This window comes from Dioscorea rotundata, plastid (genome assembly GCF_009730915.1).
Source record: "Dioscorea rotundata plastid, complete genome".
Classification (NCBI taxonomy): domain Eukaryota; kingdom Viridiplantae; phylum Streptophyta; class Magnoliopsida; order Dioscoreales; family Dioscoreaceae; genus Dioscorea; species Dioscorea cayenensis.
Genome location: NC_024170.1, coordinates 112,501 through 130,000, shown reverse-complemented (window position 1 = coordinate 130,000; position 17,500 = coordinate 112,501). Strand labels below are relative to the sequence as shown.

Here is a 17,500-nt window from a genome sequence, read left to right as displayed (position 1 = left end):
ATCTAGCATTGGGTAGACCTCATACAATGACTGTCTTAGTTCTACCATATCTTTTGTTTCATTTCTTCTGGAAAAATCAAAAATAAAAATATTGATAAAATATGAAAAATATTGATACATAAGATAAATATTGTTTCATTTCTTCTGGAAAAATCAAAAATAAAAATATTGATAAAATATGAAAAATATTGATACATAAGATAAATACAAGAATAAATAAGACGATATTCGCCCCCCGCCTATATATCTTATCCCTTCCCCGAGAAAGAAACTTGCAACACCAATCCCATTTGTAATTCCATCAATTATATATCTATCAAAAAACTGAATTAATTTGGACAATCGTCTTATACTCATAGTTAAGCCCTTAGTATAAAAAATATCTATGTAACCACGATTATATGACCAATTGTATATTACATTTTTTATTTGATCCAATAGAATTCTCCTAGGTCTCCTTTTTACAAAAAAATTGATTAAGTTCAAATTCTGGAAAGATGAATAAACAGACCCATAGAAAATGGATGCTATGAATAGTCCGAAAAGGGATACACTTACTGAAAAAATAGCATTCGTCAAAAATTCGTACCAATCCACAGAATTCTTTTGGAAAGGGTTTGTCAATGTAGTTAACCATTTCGATAATATATCAAAATATATTACTCCTTGATCAAAAGGAATTCCTATTAATCCAACGACCAAAGTAAATAGTACTAATACAAGCAGAGGAAATAGCACAGTATTTTCCGATTCATGAGGATACATGTAAGTGTATTTATTTTGAAAGTACGTACGAAAGTATTGCATCCGATTTATTACATTATTATAAATTTTATTTTTATATGTACCCTTTGAAAAAAATGAAAAAAAGAATACCTTATTATTAATATTTCTTTTTAAGATTAAGAAAGGTAAATTTTCATTGTCTATTTTAAGTGGTTCTCTCCCCCATACAGATACAGACATTGAACAGAACAAGCTACGCTTAGTGCTACTATAATTTTGAAAATGAACGCGCAAACAGCCATCAAAAGTAAGTAAATACACTCGAAACATATAAAATGCGGTTAATCCTGCTGTGAAATAAGCTATTATTGCGAAAATTGGTGAATACAACCAACTATCAGTAAGAATTTCATCTTTGGACCAAAAACAAGCAAGAGGTGGAATACCACAAAGAGAAAGTGTACCTAATAAAAACGTGATTCTTGTAACTGGAACATATTTTTTTAAACCACCCATAAGAACCATATTCTGACTTTTATCCGGCGAATATCCAACAACGGGTTCCATTGAATGAATAATAGATCCGGATCCCAAAAACAATAAAGCTTTAGAATAGGCATGAGTGATCAAATGAAATAAAGCAGCTCGATAAGAACCTATACCTGGGGCTAACATAATATAACCCAATTGAGACACTGTCGAATAGGCTAAACTTCTTTTAATGTCTCCTTGAGCAAGAGCCAAAGTAGCTCCTAATAATAGTGTTATTATACCTATTAAAGAAATGAGATTCATTATGTAAGGTATGACTATAAAAAGAGGACGAAGTCGTGCTACAAGAAAAATTCCGGCTGCTACCATAGTAGCAGCATGAATAAGAGCCGAAATGGGAGTAGGTCCCTCCATAGCATCAGGTAACCACACGTGAAGGGGAAATTGTGCGGATTTAGCAACTGCACCAAGAAATAATAAACAGGCACATAAAATAGCAAATTTTAAATTGACCCCATTATTATGGATCAAGTTATTAACTATTTCGAACAAATCTCTAAATTCTAAACTACCTGTTATCCAATAAAAACCTAAGATTCCTAATAATAAACCAAAATCACCTACACGATTAATTACAAAAGCTTTTTGACAAGCACTTGCTGCAATTGGTCGTGTGAACCAAAAACCTATTAATAAATAGGAACACATTCCCACTAGTTCCCAAAAAATATGAATTTGTATCAAATTGGAACTAGTAACTAATCCCAACATGGAAGTATTGAAAAAACTCATATAAGCAAAAAATCTCAGATATCCCTGATCGTGAGACATATAATTGTCACTATACATAAGAACCATGATTCCAACAGTAGAAATTAGTAATGACATAATAGAAGTAAGTGGATCGATCAAGTATCCGAACTCTAAGGAAAAATCATTATTGATGGTCCAAGAACATAGATATTGATAGATAAAACTTCCATTTATTTGCTGAATAGCCAGATTGACCGAAAACCCCATAACCATACTTAGCAGTAAAACACTAACAAAAGCCCACATACGACGAATATTTTTTGTTGCTGTCGGAACAAAGAGAAGTCCAAATCCTATTGACATAGTAACTGGAAGTGGAAGAAAGAGTATTATATACGCATATTGATATGTATGTTCCATAAAAAAAGAAATTCGAATTTTTCTCTTATTTTATATTTTATAAATTGAAAATTTAATTGTTTTCAATTCACCAATTATTCCAAGGGAACAATAAAAAAAATTACAATCGGTTGGCAAAGCAAATAGCAAATAATATGATCAAATGATCAAATAACTAAGAAAATATAATTGCTCAATTATTAACTTTAACTAAAGTAAAAATAGTCACTTAATTAACATACAAAATATGAAATTTTGAATCATATTAGTGTAAAAGAAATTCGAATTTTTCTCTTATTTTATATTTTATAAATTGAAAATTTAATTGTTTTCAATTCACCAATTATTCCAAGGGAACAATAAAAAAAATTACAATCGGTTGGCAAAGCAAATAGCAAATAATATGATCAAATTGAAATGTTACGAATTTTTTTAATTGGCTTCAAATCTAATAAGTAAAACTTTTGTTTATTAAGATCCAGGGAATCTTTTGTTTAACTACTTTAGTATTAACCAAGTATTAACCAGTGTTAATACGATATGTTATATGATATATATGTATATATTTATATAGTTATATAGAATTTATCTATGATTTATTATTATATATTTGTATGTTATGAAATGTTTTATGAAAATGAAAAAAAAAAACGAAAATAAAACTATTATTGGTACAATAAGTAGCGATAAAAAGAAAGAACAATCTATTTTTTTTTTTGAACAATACATGTCTTTCACATAGAACAATAAAAATTAGTAACTTTTTTTTTAATGGCGGTTCCAAAAAAACGCACTTCTATATCAAAAAAACGTATTCGTAGAAATATTTGGAAGAAAAGGGGGTATTTAGCTGCAATAAAAGCTTTTTCTTTAGCTAAATCGGTTTCTACTAAGCATTCAAAAAGTTTTTTTGTGCAACAAAAAAATAATAAAGCCCTGGAATAATTTGAATACACACAACACACAAAAATTTAAACTTTTTAAGATGAATGATTCACATTAACTAATGAACTCTTGCATATTAGTTAATAATAACTGTTGCGGTATGTGGAATACCAATTCTTTTGTCTTTTATCTATAGTAATAATTCTGTCTATAGACAAAAGAATTCGCTATAGACAAAAGAATTAGCAATAGACAGATGCTACGGGGTTATAAGTATTATTTTTTCTTTTCATTAGAGTATATATATATTTAATTTATGAGATGGTTGTTTTTTTCCTATCAATTGTACTTTTTTCAATAGAAAAATCGAATAAATAGGAAAAAGTACAATTGTAATAGAGATTGAAATTCTTTTGTTATATGCCTAGCCCCAAAACCTAATTGATTTGAGAAATATGTTATCATAAATGTAGAATTATTTACACAATAGGGAATAGTAATATTTAATAATAATTAAGTAAGGTATCGAAATTGTTAGAAAAATTTATGATGAAATTGTGATACATATGAAATAGTAGGTATAGTTATTTGATTTTGTTCGTTACTAAAATCCATTTTTTTTGTATCCATGAACAAAATCATCAAAAAAAGATAAAAAAAAGACGATTCCATTCTGAGTTCTATATCTCATATGAGAGCAAAACTATCCAGTTCTAACTGTTACGGAAAAATTTTATAGGACGTGAAAATTGATTGTTAAAACTGAACCCTATGACGATAGATCATTGATTGAGCATTCAAATAAAATATATATGTCTAATTTAGACTAGACACGAGTATTTATTCATCGATCCATGTTGAATCGTCGAATCTCGACGATTCAACATGAATCGACTATTATTATTTCAAGTAAGCCAAGCCGCCATGGTGAAATCGGTAGACACGCTGCTCTTAGGAAGCAGTGCTAGAGCATCTCGGTTCGAGTCCGAGTGGCGGCATCCCATAAAAGGGCAGAATAGATTCATTCTATAATATATTTAATTCCTGATTTCCATTTGGCAATGGGACCTTTTTTATGATATTTGTGACTTTAGAACATATATTAACTCATATCTCTTTTTCGATCATTTCAATTGTGATTACGATTCATTTGATGACCTTATTAATCCCCAAAATTCCAGGATTATGTGATTCGTCGGAAAAAGGGATAATATCCACTTTTTTCTCTATAACAGGATTATTAATTACTCGGTGGATTTATTCGGGGCATTTTCCGTTAAGTAATTTATACGAATCATTAATCTTCCTTTCGTGGAGTTTCTCCATTATTCATATGATTCCCTATCTTAGGAATTATAAAAATGATTTAAGCGCAATAACCGTACCAAGTGTTATTTTTACTCAAGGCTTCGTCACGTCATGTCTTTCAACTGAAATGCGACAATCTGCAATATTAGTACCTGCTCTAAAATCTCAATGGTTAATGATGCACGTAAGTATGATGTTATTGAGCTATGCAACTCTTTTATGCGGATCATTATTATCAGTCGCTCTTTTAGTTATTACATTTCGAAAAAACATGGATATTTTTTATAAAAGGAAAAATTTATTAATTAAGTCATTTTTCTTTGCTGAGACCGAATATTTGAATAAAAAAAGAAGTGTTTTTAAAAACACCTCTTTTCTTTCATTTCGAAATTATTACAAATATCAATTGACTCAGCGTTTGGATTATTGGACTTATCGTATCATTAGTTTAGGGTTCATTTTTTTAACCATGGGCATACTTTCGGGAGCAGTATGGGCTAATGAGGCATGGGGATCCTATTGGAATTGGGACCCCAAAGAAACTTGGGCATTTATTACTTGGACCATATTCGCGATTTATTCGCATATTAGAATAAATATCAATTTTCAAGGTACCAATCCAGCACTTGTAGCTTCTATAGGATTTCTTATAATTTGGATATGCTATTTTGGGATCAATCTATTAGGAATAGGTCTACATAGTTATGGTTCATTCACATTACAATCTAATTGAATAAATTACATAAACATAAAAAGAATACAAAGAAATACATAAGATAAGAATATCAGGCCATATATAATGAAAGTTTGTGCGAGTTTTGGAGAACCACTTCCATAGTTCTCCAAAACTCGAGATGTATCTAATTACAATTTGAATTCACTTTTTTCCATTGTATGGGGAATAAAAAATAGTAAATGAAAACCACAGAATTATAATACTTTCTCATTAATGAAAACTATCTATGAAAATAATTAGATAAAATACCTTCTATTTTATCAACTGATAGTGAGAAAACGCAATCCGGATAAATACCAATACCTATTACGGGTAAAAAGATACAGATCGAAACAAATAGTTCTCGCGGTCCAGAATCTACAAAAAGGGAGTTTGGGACATTGAATAACTTGTATCCATAGAACATCTGACGTGACATAGACAATAAATAAATAGGAGTTAATATCATTCCAATTGCCATTACAAAAGTAATTAGAATTTTTGGCATTAAAAGATATTTTGGACTGGTAATTATCCCCAAAAATACTACTAATTCGGCAACAAAACCACTCATTCCCGGCAATGCAAGAGAAGCCATCGAGAAACTACTAAACATGGTAAATATTTTTGGCATTGGAAGAGATATCCCACCCATTTCGTCTAGATAAACAAAACGTATTCTATCACAACTCGTTCCCGACAAGAAAAAAAGTGCAGCACCAATAAATCCATGAGAGAGTATTTGTAGAATAGCCCCATTAAGTCCTGTGTCGGTTATAGAACCAATTCCTATAATTATGAAACCCATGTGAGATACGGAAGAGCAGGCTATTCTCTTTTTTAAATTGCGTTGACCGAAAGAGGTTGAAGCTGCATAGATTATTTGTATCGTTCCAACTATCACCAACCAGGGAGAAAATAGAGAATGAGCGTGGGGTAATAATTCCATATTAATTCGAATCAATCCATATGCTCCCATTTTTAATAAGATTCCAGCTAGAAGCATACATGTACTGTAATGTGCTTCTCCATGGGTATCTGGTAACCATGTATGCAGGGGTATAATCGGCGATTTGACAGCATAAGCAATAAGGAAACCAAAATAGAATATTATTTCCAATGCTACAGGATATGATTGATTAGCTAATCTTTCAAAATCTAATGTTGGTTCATTGGAACCATATAAACCCATACCTAAAACTCCTATTAAGAGAAAAACAGAACCCCCTGCAGTGTACAAAATAAACTTTGTAGCCGAATACAAACGTTTCTTTCCCCCCCACATAGATAGAAGTAAGTAAACAGGAATTAATTCTAACTCCCACATGATGAAAAAAAGTAAAAGGTCTCGAGAAGAAAATAATCCTATTTGACCACTATACATTACTAACATTAGTAAATAGAACAATCGCGAATTTCGAGTAACTGGCCAAGCCGCTAAAGTTGCCAAAGTAGTGATAAATCCTGTTAGTAAAATGGGTCCTATGGAAAGTCCATCGATTCCCAGTCTCCAGTGAAAATCAAAAATATTTATACATTTGAAATCCTCCTCCAATTGGATTAATTGATCATCCAATTGGAAATGATAACAGAATACGTAGGTTGTTAGGAGGAGTTCCATTAAACAAATACAACAAGTATACCATCGAAAGACCTTATTCCCTTTATGGGGGAGAAAAAAAATGGAAGAAGCTGCAAATATTGGCAAAACGACAATTATTGTTAACCAAGGAAAATAACTCGTGATAAAGACAAGATACGCTTTGACCAGAAAAACCCGTGCTCGGAATAATATATTTTATCGAGTACGGGTTTTTGTCGGTAAAAAGGAATCAAATGATTCAAGTGGAGTTTTTTGTAACGTATCAATAAGATAGACCCATGCTCCGAGTTGTTTCATGCCATAAATAAACACGAACACTCAAAAAATTTGTTGGGCAAGCAGATTCACATCTCTTACAACCTACACAGTCCTCGGTTCTTGGCGCAGAAGCAATTTGTTTAGCTTTACATCCATTCCAAGGTATCATTTCCAATACATCTGTGGGACAGGCTCGTACACATTGAGTACACCCTATACATGTATCATAAATTTTTACTGAATGCGACATTGGGTCTACAAATTCCAGTTTTGAACATAAAACTTTTCGATCTGGTCTGGTAAAATCCATAGTAAATGAATCATATATTTATATTATAATATTATAAACACCAGACGAATCAGTGGTTTATCAAATTTTATTAATCCATCTTTAGATGGATTAATATTTCTAAATCTGTTCATAGGAAAGGGCTAAGAAATTCTGACTTTTCACAAACGTGGTCATAGCACATGCGAATTCAAATTGGTTAATCAGATCAATATGAATATATTATATAGATAAATTCTAAATTATACAATAAATATTATATATATGATTATTTATGATTATTGCTACTAATTATTCAAGATTATTGCTACTAATTATTCAACAAGTTGGATTGATTGATACGAGTTGATTTTCTGTTACGGTAGATCGACGAAACAATAGCTAGACCAATAGCTGCTTCAGCAGCTGCAACAGCTATAACAAAGATTGAGAAAATGTCTCCTTTTAATTGTCGACTATCAAATAAATCAGAAAATGTTACGAGATTAATATTAACCGAATTTAGTATAAGATCAAGACACATAAGTGCTCTAACCATGTTTCGACTTGTGATCAATCCATAGATACCGATAGAAAATAAATATACACTCAAAACTAGTACATGTTCGAACATCATTGACTAATTCCTCATCAAATTTCAATACGAATAACAATTCAACTGATTCACTTGACTAAAATAGAACAATTACAAAAGAAAAGAGGGTATTGGCAATAAATTTAACGAAAACCTTTCTATTTTTTATTTGATTTAGAATTTGAAATTCTAAGTATTTATTATTGACGAGCCATAGTAATTGCACCTATTAAAGAAATTAAAAGAATTATCGAAATAAGTTCAAATGGAAGATAAAAATTTGTTGATAAATGAATCCCAATTTGTTGAACATTACTTATTAGGTCCTGTTCTATAATTTGGTTTGATCTTGTAGTCCAAATAATCCCGTACCATGATGTATCTGGGATAGTAGTAATTAGTGAAAAAAAAATACTTGTACAAACCACTGAAGTGACCCCATCCCCGATGGTCCAAAGATGGGAATCATTAGAATATTCTGAACCACTTATGAACATTACAGCAAATATAATTAAGACATTTATGGCTCCCACATAAATAAGGAGCTGCGCAGCAGCTACAAAATAGGAGTTTGATGAAATATAGAATAAGGATATACAAAAAAGAACCCATCCCAATGAAAAGGCAGAATAAATTAGATTGGTAAGTAATACTACTCCCAAACCCCCTAATATAAGAACTGATCCCAGAAATATTACAAGAATATCATGTATTGGTCCAAGTAAATCCATTATGTATAAAATAAGAGATAAATAAGTCGAAATATTTCATGACCTTACTGAATGATTCAGAAAAAGGGTTACTCTATTTTTTCTTGTATATGAAATGTTTCTAATTGAATTTAATCTTATTCCTATTTTTATTCGAAAAAGAGTAATTCAAATTGTTTATTCCGAAATAAATTATGAGGAAAATGTATTTTCAGCTTAAATCAAACAATAATTCTCAATACTAAATGGTTATATTATAGTTAGTATTAAGAGTTACTAATCAACCAAAATGAAAAAAAGTTCTATATTAAAACAAAATCTTAGTAATTGGTAATCGTTCTCGAATCAGGTAGTTTATTCTTGTCTATTTTGATTTGAGTCCAATTCAGAACTGTTTGAATTGTGTAATCTCCAATTACTGACATCGGTAATCGTCCCAAAGCAATTTGATTATAATTCAACTCGTGACGATCATAAGTGGAAAGTTCATATTCTTCAGTCATTGATAAACAGTTTGTTGGACAATACTCGACACAGTTACCACAAAATATACAGAATCCAAAATCAATACTGTAATTAAGCAATTGTTTTTTTTTAATATTTTTTTCTAATCTCCAATCAACAACGGGTAGATCTATTGGACATACACGAACACATACTTCACAAGCAATACATTTATCAAATTCAAAGTGAATTCGACCACGGAAACGCTCTGATGCGATTGATTTTTCATAAGGATATTGAATAGTTACAGGTAAACGATTTGTGTGAGATAGGGTAATTATAAAACTTTGACCAATGTACCTTGCAGCTCGTATTGTTTGTTGACCGTAATTTATGAACCCAGTCACCATAGGGAACATATTGTAGATATCCATGAATAAAGTGATGTTTCTTTTTCTTGTTTGAGAAAGGTTAGGAATCTAGAATATCGTTATCATATTCTATTATTTATAGTGAAACAAGTTGAAAAGAAGTTGTCAATAATAGATTACCTAAAGAGATAGGTAAAAGAAATTTCCATCCAAGATTTAATAGCTGATCCATTCTCATCCTAGGTAAAGTCCATCTTGTTGTGATAGAAATGAACAGAAACAAATAAGCTTTAACTAATGTAATAAAGATACCCATTGTCATTCCAAAGACTACAACCATTTGATTTTTTACCAAAAGCTCGGGAATGAATATGTATGGAATAAATAAATTCCACCCACCTAAGTAAAGAACTGTTACAAATAATGAAGAAACTAATAAATTTAGGTAAGAAGCAACGTAAAATAAACCGTATTTGATACCTGAATATTCGGTTTGATAACCTGCTACTAATTCCTCTTCTGCTTCTGGTAAATCAAAAGGTAATCTCTCACATTCTGCTAGAGAAGAAATTAGAAAAACTATAAATCCTATAGGTTGACGCCATAGATTCCACCCCCAAAAACCATATTTTGACTGCGCCTCAACTATATCAACTGTACTTAAACTATTAGATAATCATAGTCGATAATAACATCACTCACTGTTCCTATCGCTATTCCAAAACCGTACATGAGACCTCAGCTTCATACGGCTCCTCTATGGTTACAAATAAATGTAAGGACCGATTCCGTCAACATCTTTGTAGGTAAATAGAAGAATAAAGATACATCACATAATCCCAAATTAGACCAATGAAATTCCGTCTGCTAGAATTAAGAAAAAAAACACTTCCGAATTGATCTCATTCTCATCCTTTAGAATTCAAATTTATCTTTGTTTCAGTAATAACTTAATCCTTTAATAAAATACTTGTTATGTCAATAGATATTAAAGAATTAGAGACTAGTTCATTTCATGAATCATGATAAGAATTCCATATGTATGGATAGAAGAAAAAAAATATTTCTTTTTTTTCTTCATTTTTCTTATTCTATCTATATATATTTTTATTGTCTGTATTATTGTATGTATTCCATTTCTTTTGTTCCTGTTCTTCTTTCTGAGAAGAGGCTACTTCGAAAAAAGGATTAATTCGTTCTTTATAGTCATTCCCTTAATCAGTGAATAGGAGCATACTCTAGATCGGAATTGTGAGGAAGTACTGCTTGATCATTTCTACCAACTTAAAGCCCTTCTTATGATTCTTTTTATGTGGAAATACCTCTTTTTTCCTACCTAAAACTATCTCCATTACTAATCTTTTGTGTACCTTAGTGTTTCTAACCGTCCACTATTTTAGATTGATCCCAGGTATGGTAATACATACAAAACAGTAGTGGAAACTCCATACAGTTGATCTTTTGTGCCCGCTTCAAGATATGATAACTAATCAAAGAATCTAATCTTGGGGTAAACTGTTTACACTGCTTATCTTATGTTTACTTCCATTTTATTCTTGTACATAGGGAATGAGATTTTGTCTTCTTACTGCGAATTTAGAGGCTGTTTTCTTTCACTCATATAACTATCTGGTTTAACTCATCAATCCGAATGATAAATAAAAAGGGGAATATCTATTTAATACGTTCAAGCTCTTTTCTTTATTTCGAGTAGAGAAGGAAAAAGTTCATGTTCCAACGAATCGCACGTAGAGATATTGATAACACACATAGAGTTAATGGTATTTCATAACTAATAGATTGAGCAGCAGCCCGTAGACCACCCGAAAAGGAATATTTATTATTCGAGCCATATCCTGACATAAGAAGCCCAATAGGGGCAATACTTGAAATGGCGATCCATAAAAAAACACCGATACTGAGATCGGCTAAAACAAGACGATACCCGAAGGGCATTACTAAATAACTTAGTAGAATCGATATAACCGCTAGAGACGGTCCAATACTAAACAAACGAATATTACCTCTAGATGGGAAAAGGTCCTCTTTAAAAAGTAGTTTGGTCCCATCCGCTATAGCTTGAAGAATTCCCAATGGGCCAGCATATTCAGGCCCAATACGTTGTTGTATCGCTGCGGATATTTCTCTTTCTAACCACACAATTACGAGTACCCCTATTATGATTCCTAATATAAGGGACAAAATGGGGATAAAGAGCGATATGAGTCCATAGACTTCTTTTACGGATTCCGAACTAGAAAAAGAATTGATAGCTTGCACTTCTGTCATATCAATTATCATTTCAACGATCAACTTCTCCCATAATGATATCTATACTACCTAGTATCGTCATGATATCAGCCAATTTCATTCTTTTAACTAATTGGGGAAGAATTTGCAAATTGATGAAACCGGGTGGACGAATTTTCCATCTCCAAGGGAAAACACTATTATCTCCTATCATATAAATTCCTAATTCTCCTTTTGGGGCTTCTACTCTCATATAAAGTTCTTGTTTCGACAATTCAAAATTGGGTGAAGGTTTTTTACTAATGAATCCATATTCCAAATCATTCCATTCAGAATTTTTTGCTCTATCAAAATCAAAGCGTCGGACTTCCAAATTCTCATAGGGCCCTCCCGGAATCCCTTCTATAGCCTGTTGAATAATTTTTATGGACTCCGTCATTTCACCTATTCGTACTAAATAACGAGCTAATGAATCTCCTTCTTTTTGCCATTGGACTTCCCAATCGAATTCATTGTAACACTCATAATGATCAACTTTACGAAGATCCCATGGTATTCCAGAAGCTCGTAACATGGGTCCTGATAAGCCCCAATTTATTGCTTCCTCCCCACCAATAATGCCCACTCCTTCAACTCGGTCCAAAAAAATGGGATTCCGCGTAATAAGTTTTTCATATTCAGCAACTCTGGTTAAAAAATAATCGCAGAAATCCAAACATTTATCTATCCATCCATGAGGTAGATCAGCAGCTACTCCTCCGATACGGAAATAATTATGCATCATTCGCATACCTGTAGAAGCTTCAAATAAATCATATAGTAATTCCCTCTCTCTGAAAATATAGAAAAAGGGAGTCTGTGCACCAATATCCGCCATAAAAGGTCCAAGCCATAACAAATGAGAAGCTATACGACTCAGTTCTAGCATAATTACTCTTATATAACTCGCTCTTTGGGGTACTTGAACATTTCCCAACTGTTCTGGCGCATTTACCGTTATTGCCTCTGTGAACATAGTAGCTAAATAATCCCAACGTGTTACATAAGGCAGATATTGTATAATTGTTCGGTTTTCTGCTATTTTTTCCATTCCTCTGTGTAAATAGCCCAATATGGGTTCACAGTCAATAACATCTTCACCCTCGAGAGTAACGATCAGTCGAAGAACACCATGCATTGATGGGTGGTGAGGACCCATATTGACTATCATCAAACCCTTTCTTGTATCCGGTACAGTCATATTTTTTCTTCCCCGATTCATTATTTCCTAAATTTTTCATTAAAAGGAAAAATCTCATAACTAATAATAAATTCAAAACGAATCTTGAAATTTTTAAATTAATGAATTTTTGGTTCCCGAATATCCAACTGACCAATTAATTTCTTATAACGTACTCCATTTTTCTTTGACAAATAAGTCAGCAGTCGTTGACGTTTTCCCAGAATTTTTCGTAGACCTCTTTGTGATAAAAAATCCTTTTTGTGCAATTCTAAATGGGAAGTAAGTCTACGTATCTTATTGGTGAAACTGAATACTTGAAATTCAACAGATCCCTTGTTTTTCTCTTTTTCTTCTTGTGGAATAACTGAGATGAATGAATTTTTGATCATAAATTTTTTTCATCTTTTTCTTTCTTTTTTGTGGATTTTACCGATCGGGAAAAATAATAAATTATTATGCCAGTAATTTTTGTCTCTACCAGATAAAAATTTGGATTTCTTTATATATATAAAAAAAAAAAGATTCTGCGGATTTCCTCCTAGATCCAGTTGAATGGATATGAATACACTATTTAATCAAGTATCATGTACTAGAATGTAACAGGATATATGTATATTTTTTTTTTTGCTTTTATCTACTAGATATCTCGCATATTATCTGATTAGATAGGAAATATATCATTAGATAATTCTGAATCGCGGATACATATGTATCCTTGACATACTGAATCGACTGCCATTATTGGTATCAAACCAATAACGATTCATACAAGCTAAATCTTCTAATCGGTAATTGGGCCAAAGAAAGAATTTGAATTTAGTGAATTTATTTGTATCTGTATTAAGATGCTTATTCAAAAATTGTCTGTAGTTTTTTATCTTGTTTTCATTGCAAAATGCTGGATTTCTATCCACAACATTCCAATTACAGGAATTGAAACAAATTAGAATTCTTAATTCTCTACGACGTCTAGGAGATAGAATATTTTCAGGAACAAAAAAATCATAATGATTTTTGTCTCCATTCGCAAGCATATTGTTATATCGTCCAATGTATCTATCGAAACTTTTCTTATCAACATATCTTTTTTTTAGGTATTTTCCATTAGTCTGGTTCTTATTGATCAATGAAATACCTATGGTTTGATATATAATCAATTTTACACCCCTTTCTAGAAATAGACGAATTGGTTCGATAATCAATATTCCTTTTTTTATTAGTTCTGTAAGAGCTAGATCCTTTTGAATCAGCATCACATCCAGACACATCTCTCCTCTTTGAATCGAGGATATAACAATTTCCTTTGTATTTATTAATCTAAGTAGGAGACAATATACCTTGATATTATCGATCATTCTTTGATTCAAGGAGTCATCCCATCTTAATTGAAAAAGGAAATATTTTTTCAAGAAAAAATAGAGTTCTGCTTCCTTATTGCTTTTGGATTGTTTTTTCTTTTTATGTTTTTTAATTTCTGATTTCGTATGATTCTCTTCAACATCTTTTTTTTTTTTTTGTTTTCGTAGATCTGATCTAAGATCTCCTTGGCCTTGTTGTTCATTTTTTTCTTGGTTGGAATTTTCAAATTCAAGATATTCTTTTTGATTAGATGATATATGAGGATTCTTTTTTTGATTTAAGTTAATGTTATTAGATTGACTAAGATTTTCATAGAAATCAAAATTAAAAAAAAGTAATTGAATTGGTATGATCTGTGGTTTAATTTTATACGCATTAAAAAGTAGCCCAAATTCTGGGAAGAACCAAGGTTCTGTATTTGATATCTTATGATATAATCTTTCTTCATTCATTCCTATCCAATCAAAAACAAAAAGTTTTTTTTTTTCAAGTTTTTGATAATTATTAGTTTCAGTCTTAAGATTTTTATTAATCTTGGTATCGATATGCGCATTGATCCAAGCTTCAATATCAATATTTTTTCTAATAGAAAAACAAAGAATTCTAGAATCAAAATATTTTCTATTCATATTTTGATCCATATCAACAATATATCCTTCCTCTAGGTAATCATTAATAACTATAGTTATTAATATATAATATGATTCGGCTTTCATTGTGTATAAATTATATGGAATTTCTTGGTTCCCATTTACTTGTAATGTAGATTCATAAATATATGAGTCCTCTCTATTCCCATAATTCATATATTCATGTGATAAAAGATCATATCTGTAGTGTTTTTTCAATTTTTCTTTTTGACTCGTTAATGAATTCACTGCATCATAATTATGATTTTGTTTCATGTAATGAATTAATTGGTCTTTTTCTTTTTTATATGAATCCAATTTTATTGAGTCTTTATCTTTATTTTGAATTATATAATGTTTATTTACTTTATTTCCCCATTTTGGGGGTACTAATCGAAACCATTTCGTCTGAGATAATTTGTATTGATAATGATCCCTTAACCAGTTTTTCCATTCATTTATTTCAGACTTATGAATTTTCTTGTACCTTGATTTGGTATCAAATATTCCTTGTGTCATACAATAATTCTTAATTGTATCCCTAAGAAATGGATAAGTTCTGTCATAGTGAAGTATAGATCTCAAGTCATACTTGTTAAATAATTGAGTTTGCGATAATATGTAAAATACATATGCTTGAGACAGGGAGGATAAGTTGTAATAAATATTTGAATTATTACTAATTTCAGTAATAAGAGTAGTACTATTAATACTATTAGAAAAGGACTTTTTTAGAGTCGAAATAAAGTTCATTGTATTTTGATTTGTTTCATCGTTGTAAATGGTAGATTTATTCAAATTTTTTTTTTTTGATTCAAAGAAAAGTTGTATATTGATATTGAAAATATGGAAGATATTTATGTATATTTTTTCGATGAAAGATTTCATAAAATAATCTGATTTACGTAATAATCGAATGTATTGTCTTTTGAGTATCTGAAAAATATTTTTACACGATTCCAATCTTTTACCATCACAAATTATAGCTATTTTTTTATTGTCTTTTGTGATTTGTTCTATTTGATTCCTTGTTGTGAGTGTCCTATTGGCAAGATCTTTCATTTTTTTTTCTATGAGTGAATAACTTGTCCAATTCATAGGTCGAATTTGAATACTCGATTCACGAGTAATCTTATTAGGAGTTTTGTCATTTTTTTTCTTTTCATGTGGTTCATATACTTTCACTTTACCCAATTTAAATAAGAAAATTGGGTTTACTTTTTCAAATTCTTTCATTATTTGTTTTCGAATTAGAACTATTGGGAGGATCCATCCCGTTCTTTCTTTCCTAACTTTCAGAAACCATTTTTTTCTTTCTTTGAAAACTCTTAAAACTCGAAAAAATTTCTTTTTTACTTTTCGAATTTTTTTTTCGAGTTCCTTATAAATAGGTTCAAAAAAAGGAGATTGTTTTCGGGGAGAACCGAAGGGAAGCTCTGCTTCCATTCCCCAGATTGTTAAAAAACAAAAATTTTCTTTTTTTCTTTTTTTTTTCGTTAGATTAGATCGTACCTTAGGCTTTCGCCAAGGTTTCAGACAGAAAGGAAATAGAATCTTTATCTGAATACCGTCTGTTAACCAATCCTTTGGAAATTCTGTTTCTGATAATTGAACACCATTATAGGTGCATTTAACATGCATTTCCCTATTCCATTCTTTCAAATCCTCGTCCCACTCAGGGAATTGGAATAATAATATACGACCGATATTTTTAGCTATTATCAATGAGGGCAATATAATGTATTTTCTAAGAAAAGATTGCGTTATTAACATGGAACCCCTTATTGCTTGAGCAAATATAATGGTATCCCAAGTTTCGGATATTGCTATCCGTATCCGTTTATTTTCCTCTTTCTTTTCCTTGTATTTTTTCCCCTTTTCTTTTGTCTCTTCTTCACATTCGGAAATTCTCAATTCTGGTTCTCTTCTCAGCCAATTCCTAAAAATTCTATTTCTCATTTCAGATATATCAAAAAAAGAGAAAAAAAATGTTTTGTCTATTCGATCCAAAAAAAGTGCAGAATGCATATTTGCTTGAAACATTTCCCAAGTAACTGTTTTACGTCTTTGAGCACGCATGGATCCTTTGATTATATCCCGACGAAAATCAGATTGTTGTGAGTAACGTATCAAAGCTACTTCTTCCACTTCATCATTATTACTAATACTATTATTAGTAGTAATAGAATTGGTATTTTGATCGTTATCAGTATAAATTACCACACGTTTGGCTTTTCTTGAACGAAGCCCGGGATCTTCCGTTGATTCTTCTTCATTTTCGTCTTCTTCTTCTAAACCATTGGTCAATTTATATGACCATCGAGGAACCTTTTTCAAAATTTCTTCTATTCCAATAGATTTATTTCTAATTGTCGTTTCATCATTGAGATCAGTTGTAATTCCATCAATTCCAAATTTTAAAGCTTTTGCTTTACTTTCTAAATCAATCGTTTTTTGTTCTGCTAATAAAGACAACAAAGAAAATTTTTTCAAATTAAAACTATGTGTGGATT

General features: G+C 30.9%; 12 protein-coding genes and 1 non-coding gene across 13 annotated transcripts in view; 3 read left to right on the top strand and 10 right to left on the bottom strand. All coding sequences in view use genetic code 11, as the record gives it.

Annotated features, from left to right (window-relative positions):
- Positions 1 to 153: 153 nt before the first annotated feature.
- Positions 154 to 2,391, bottom strand: ndhF (NADH dehydrogenase subunit 5). Its single transcript has one exon. It carries the CDS (start codon positions 2,389 to 2,391, stop codon positions 154 to 156), a length of 2,238 nt encoding a protein of 745 aa, YP_009033943.1.
- A 750-nt stretch (positions 2,392 to 3,141) lies between these two features.
- On the top strand, positions 3,142 to 3,315 carry rpl32 (ribosomal protein L32). The gene has a single exon. The coding sequence runs from the start codon at positions 3,142 to 3,144 to the stop codon at positions 3,313 to 3,315; it is 174 nt and encodes a 57-aa protein (YP_009033942.1).
- An 858-nt stretch (positions 3,316 to 4,173) lies between these two features.
- On the top strand, positions 4,174 to 4,253 carry trnL-UAG. Its single transcript has one exon. It is a non-coding gene; the product is annotated as a tRNA-Leu (tRNA).
- Positions 4,254 to 4,330: 77 nt separating this feature from the next.
- On the top strand, positions 4,331 to 5,296 carry ccsA (cytochrome c biogenesis protein). The gene has a single exon. It carries the CDS (start codon positions 4,331 to 4,333, stop codon positions 5,294 to 5,296), a length of 966 nt encoding a protein of 321 aa, YP_009033941.1.
- Positions 5,297 to 5,519: 223 nt separating this feature from the next.
- Positions 5,520 to 7,025, bottom strand: ndhD (NADH dehydrogenase subunit 4). Its single transcript has one exon. It carries the CDS (start codon positions 7,023 to 7,025, stop codon positions 5,520 to 5,522), a length of 1,506 nt encoding a protein of 501 aa, YP_009033940.1.
- A 118-nt stretch (positions 7,026 to 7,143) lies between these two features.
- On the bottom strand, positions 7,144 to 7,389 carry psaC (photosystem I subunit VII). The gene has a single exon. The coding sequence runs from the start codon at positions 7,387 to 7,389 to the stop codon at positions 7,144 to 7,146; it is 246 nt and encodes an 81-aa protein (YP_009033939.1).
- A 349-nt stretch (positions 7,390 to 7,738) lies between these two features.
- On the bottom strand, positions 7,739 to 8,044 carry ndhE (NADH dehydrogenase subunit 4L). Its single transcript has one exon. The coding sequence runs from the start codon at positions 8,042 to 8,044 to the stop codon at positions 7,739 to 7,741; it is 306 nt and encodes a 101-aa protein (YP_009033938.1).
- A 158-nt stretch (positions 8,045 to 8,202) lies between these two features.
- Positions 8,203 to 8,733, bottom strand: ndhG (NADH dehydrogenase subunit 6). Its single transcript has one exon. It carries the CDS (start codon positions 8,731 to 8,733, stop codon positions 8,203 to 8,205), a length of 531 nt encoding a protein of 176 aa, YP_009033937.1.
- A 299-nt stretch (positions 8,734 to 9,032) lies between these two features.
- ndhI (NADH dehydrogenase subunit I) lies at positions 9,033 to 9,575 on the bottom strand. Its single transcript has one exon. It carries the CDS (start codon positions 9,573 to 9,575, stop codon positions 9,033 to 9,035), a length of 543 nt encoding a protein of 180 aa, YP_009033936.1.
- Positions 9,576 to 9,663: 88 nt separating this feature from the next.
- Positions 9,664 to 11,828, bottom strand: ndhA (NADH dehydrogenase subunit 1). The gene is made up of 2 exons: positions 11,277 to 11,828; positions 9,664 to 10,203 (listed from the first exon to the last, which is right to left on the bottom strand). Exons 1-2 carry the CDS (start codon positions 11,826 to 11,828, stop codon positions 9,664 to 9,666), a joined length of 1,092 nt encoding a protein of 363 aa, YP_009033935.1.
- A 1-nt stretch (position 11,829) lies between these two features.
- On the bottom strand, positions 11,830 to 13,017 carry ndhH (NADH dehydrogenase subunit 7). Its single transcript has one exon. The coding sequence runs from the start codon at positions 13,015 to 13,017 to the stop codon at positions 11,830 to 11,832; it is 1,188 nt and encodes a 395-aa protein (YP_009033934.1).
- A 98-nt stretch (positions 13,018 to 13,115) lies between these two features.
- rps15 (ribosomal protein S15) lies at positions 13,116 to 13,388 on the bottom strand. Its single transcript has one exon. The coding sequence runs from the start codon at positions 13,386 to 13,388 to the stop codon at positions 13,116 to 13,118; it is 273 nt and encodes a 90-aa protein (YP_009033933.1).
- Positions 13,389 to 13,679: 291 nt separating this feature from the next.
- The window catches only part of ycf1 (hypothetical chloroplast RF1), a 5,568-nt gene continuing 1,747 nt past the window's right edge, over positions 13,680 to 17,500 (bottom strand). Inside the window, exon 1 of the mRNA in view lies at positions 13,680 to 17,500. This exon is cut by the window's right edge and continues 1,747 nt beyond it. Coding sequence (YP_009033932.1) covers positions 13,680 to 17,500 — 3,821 coding nt within the window.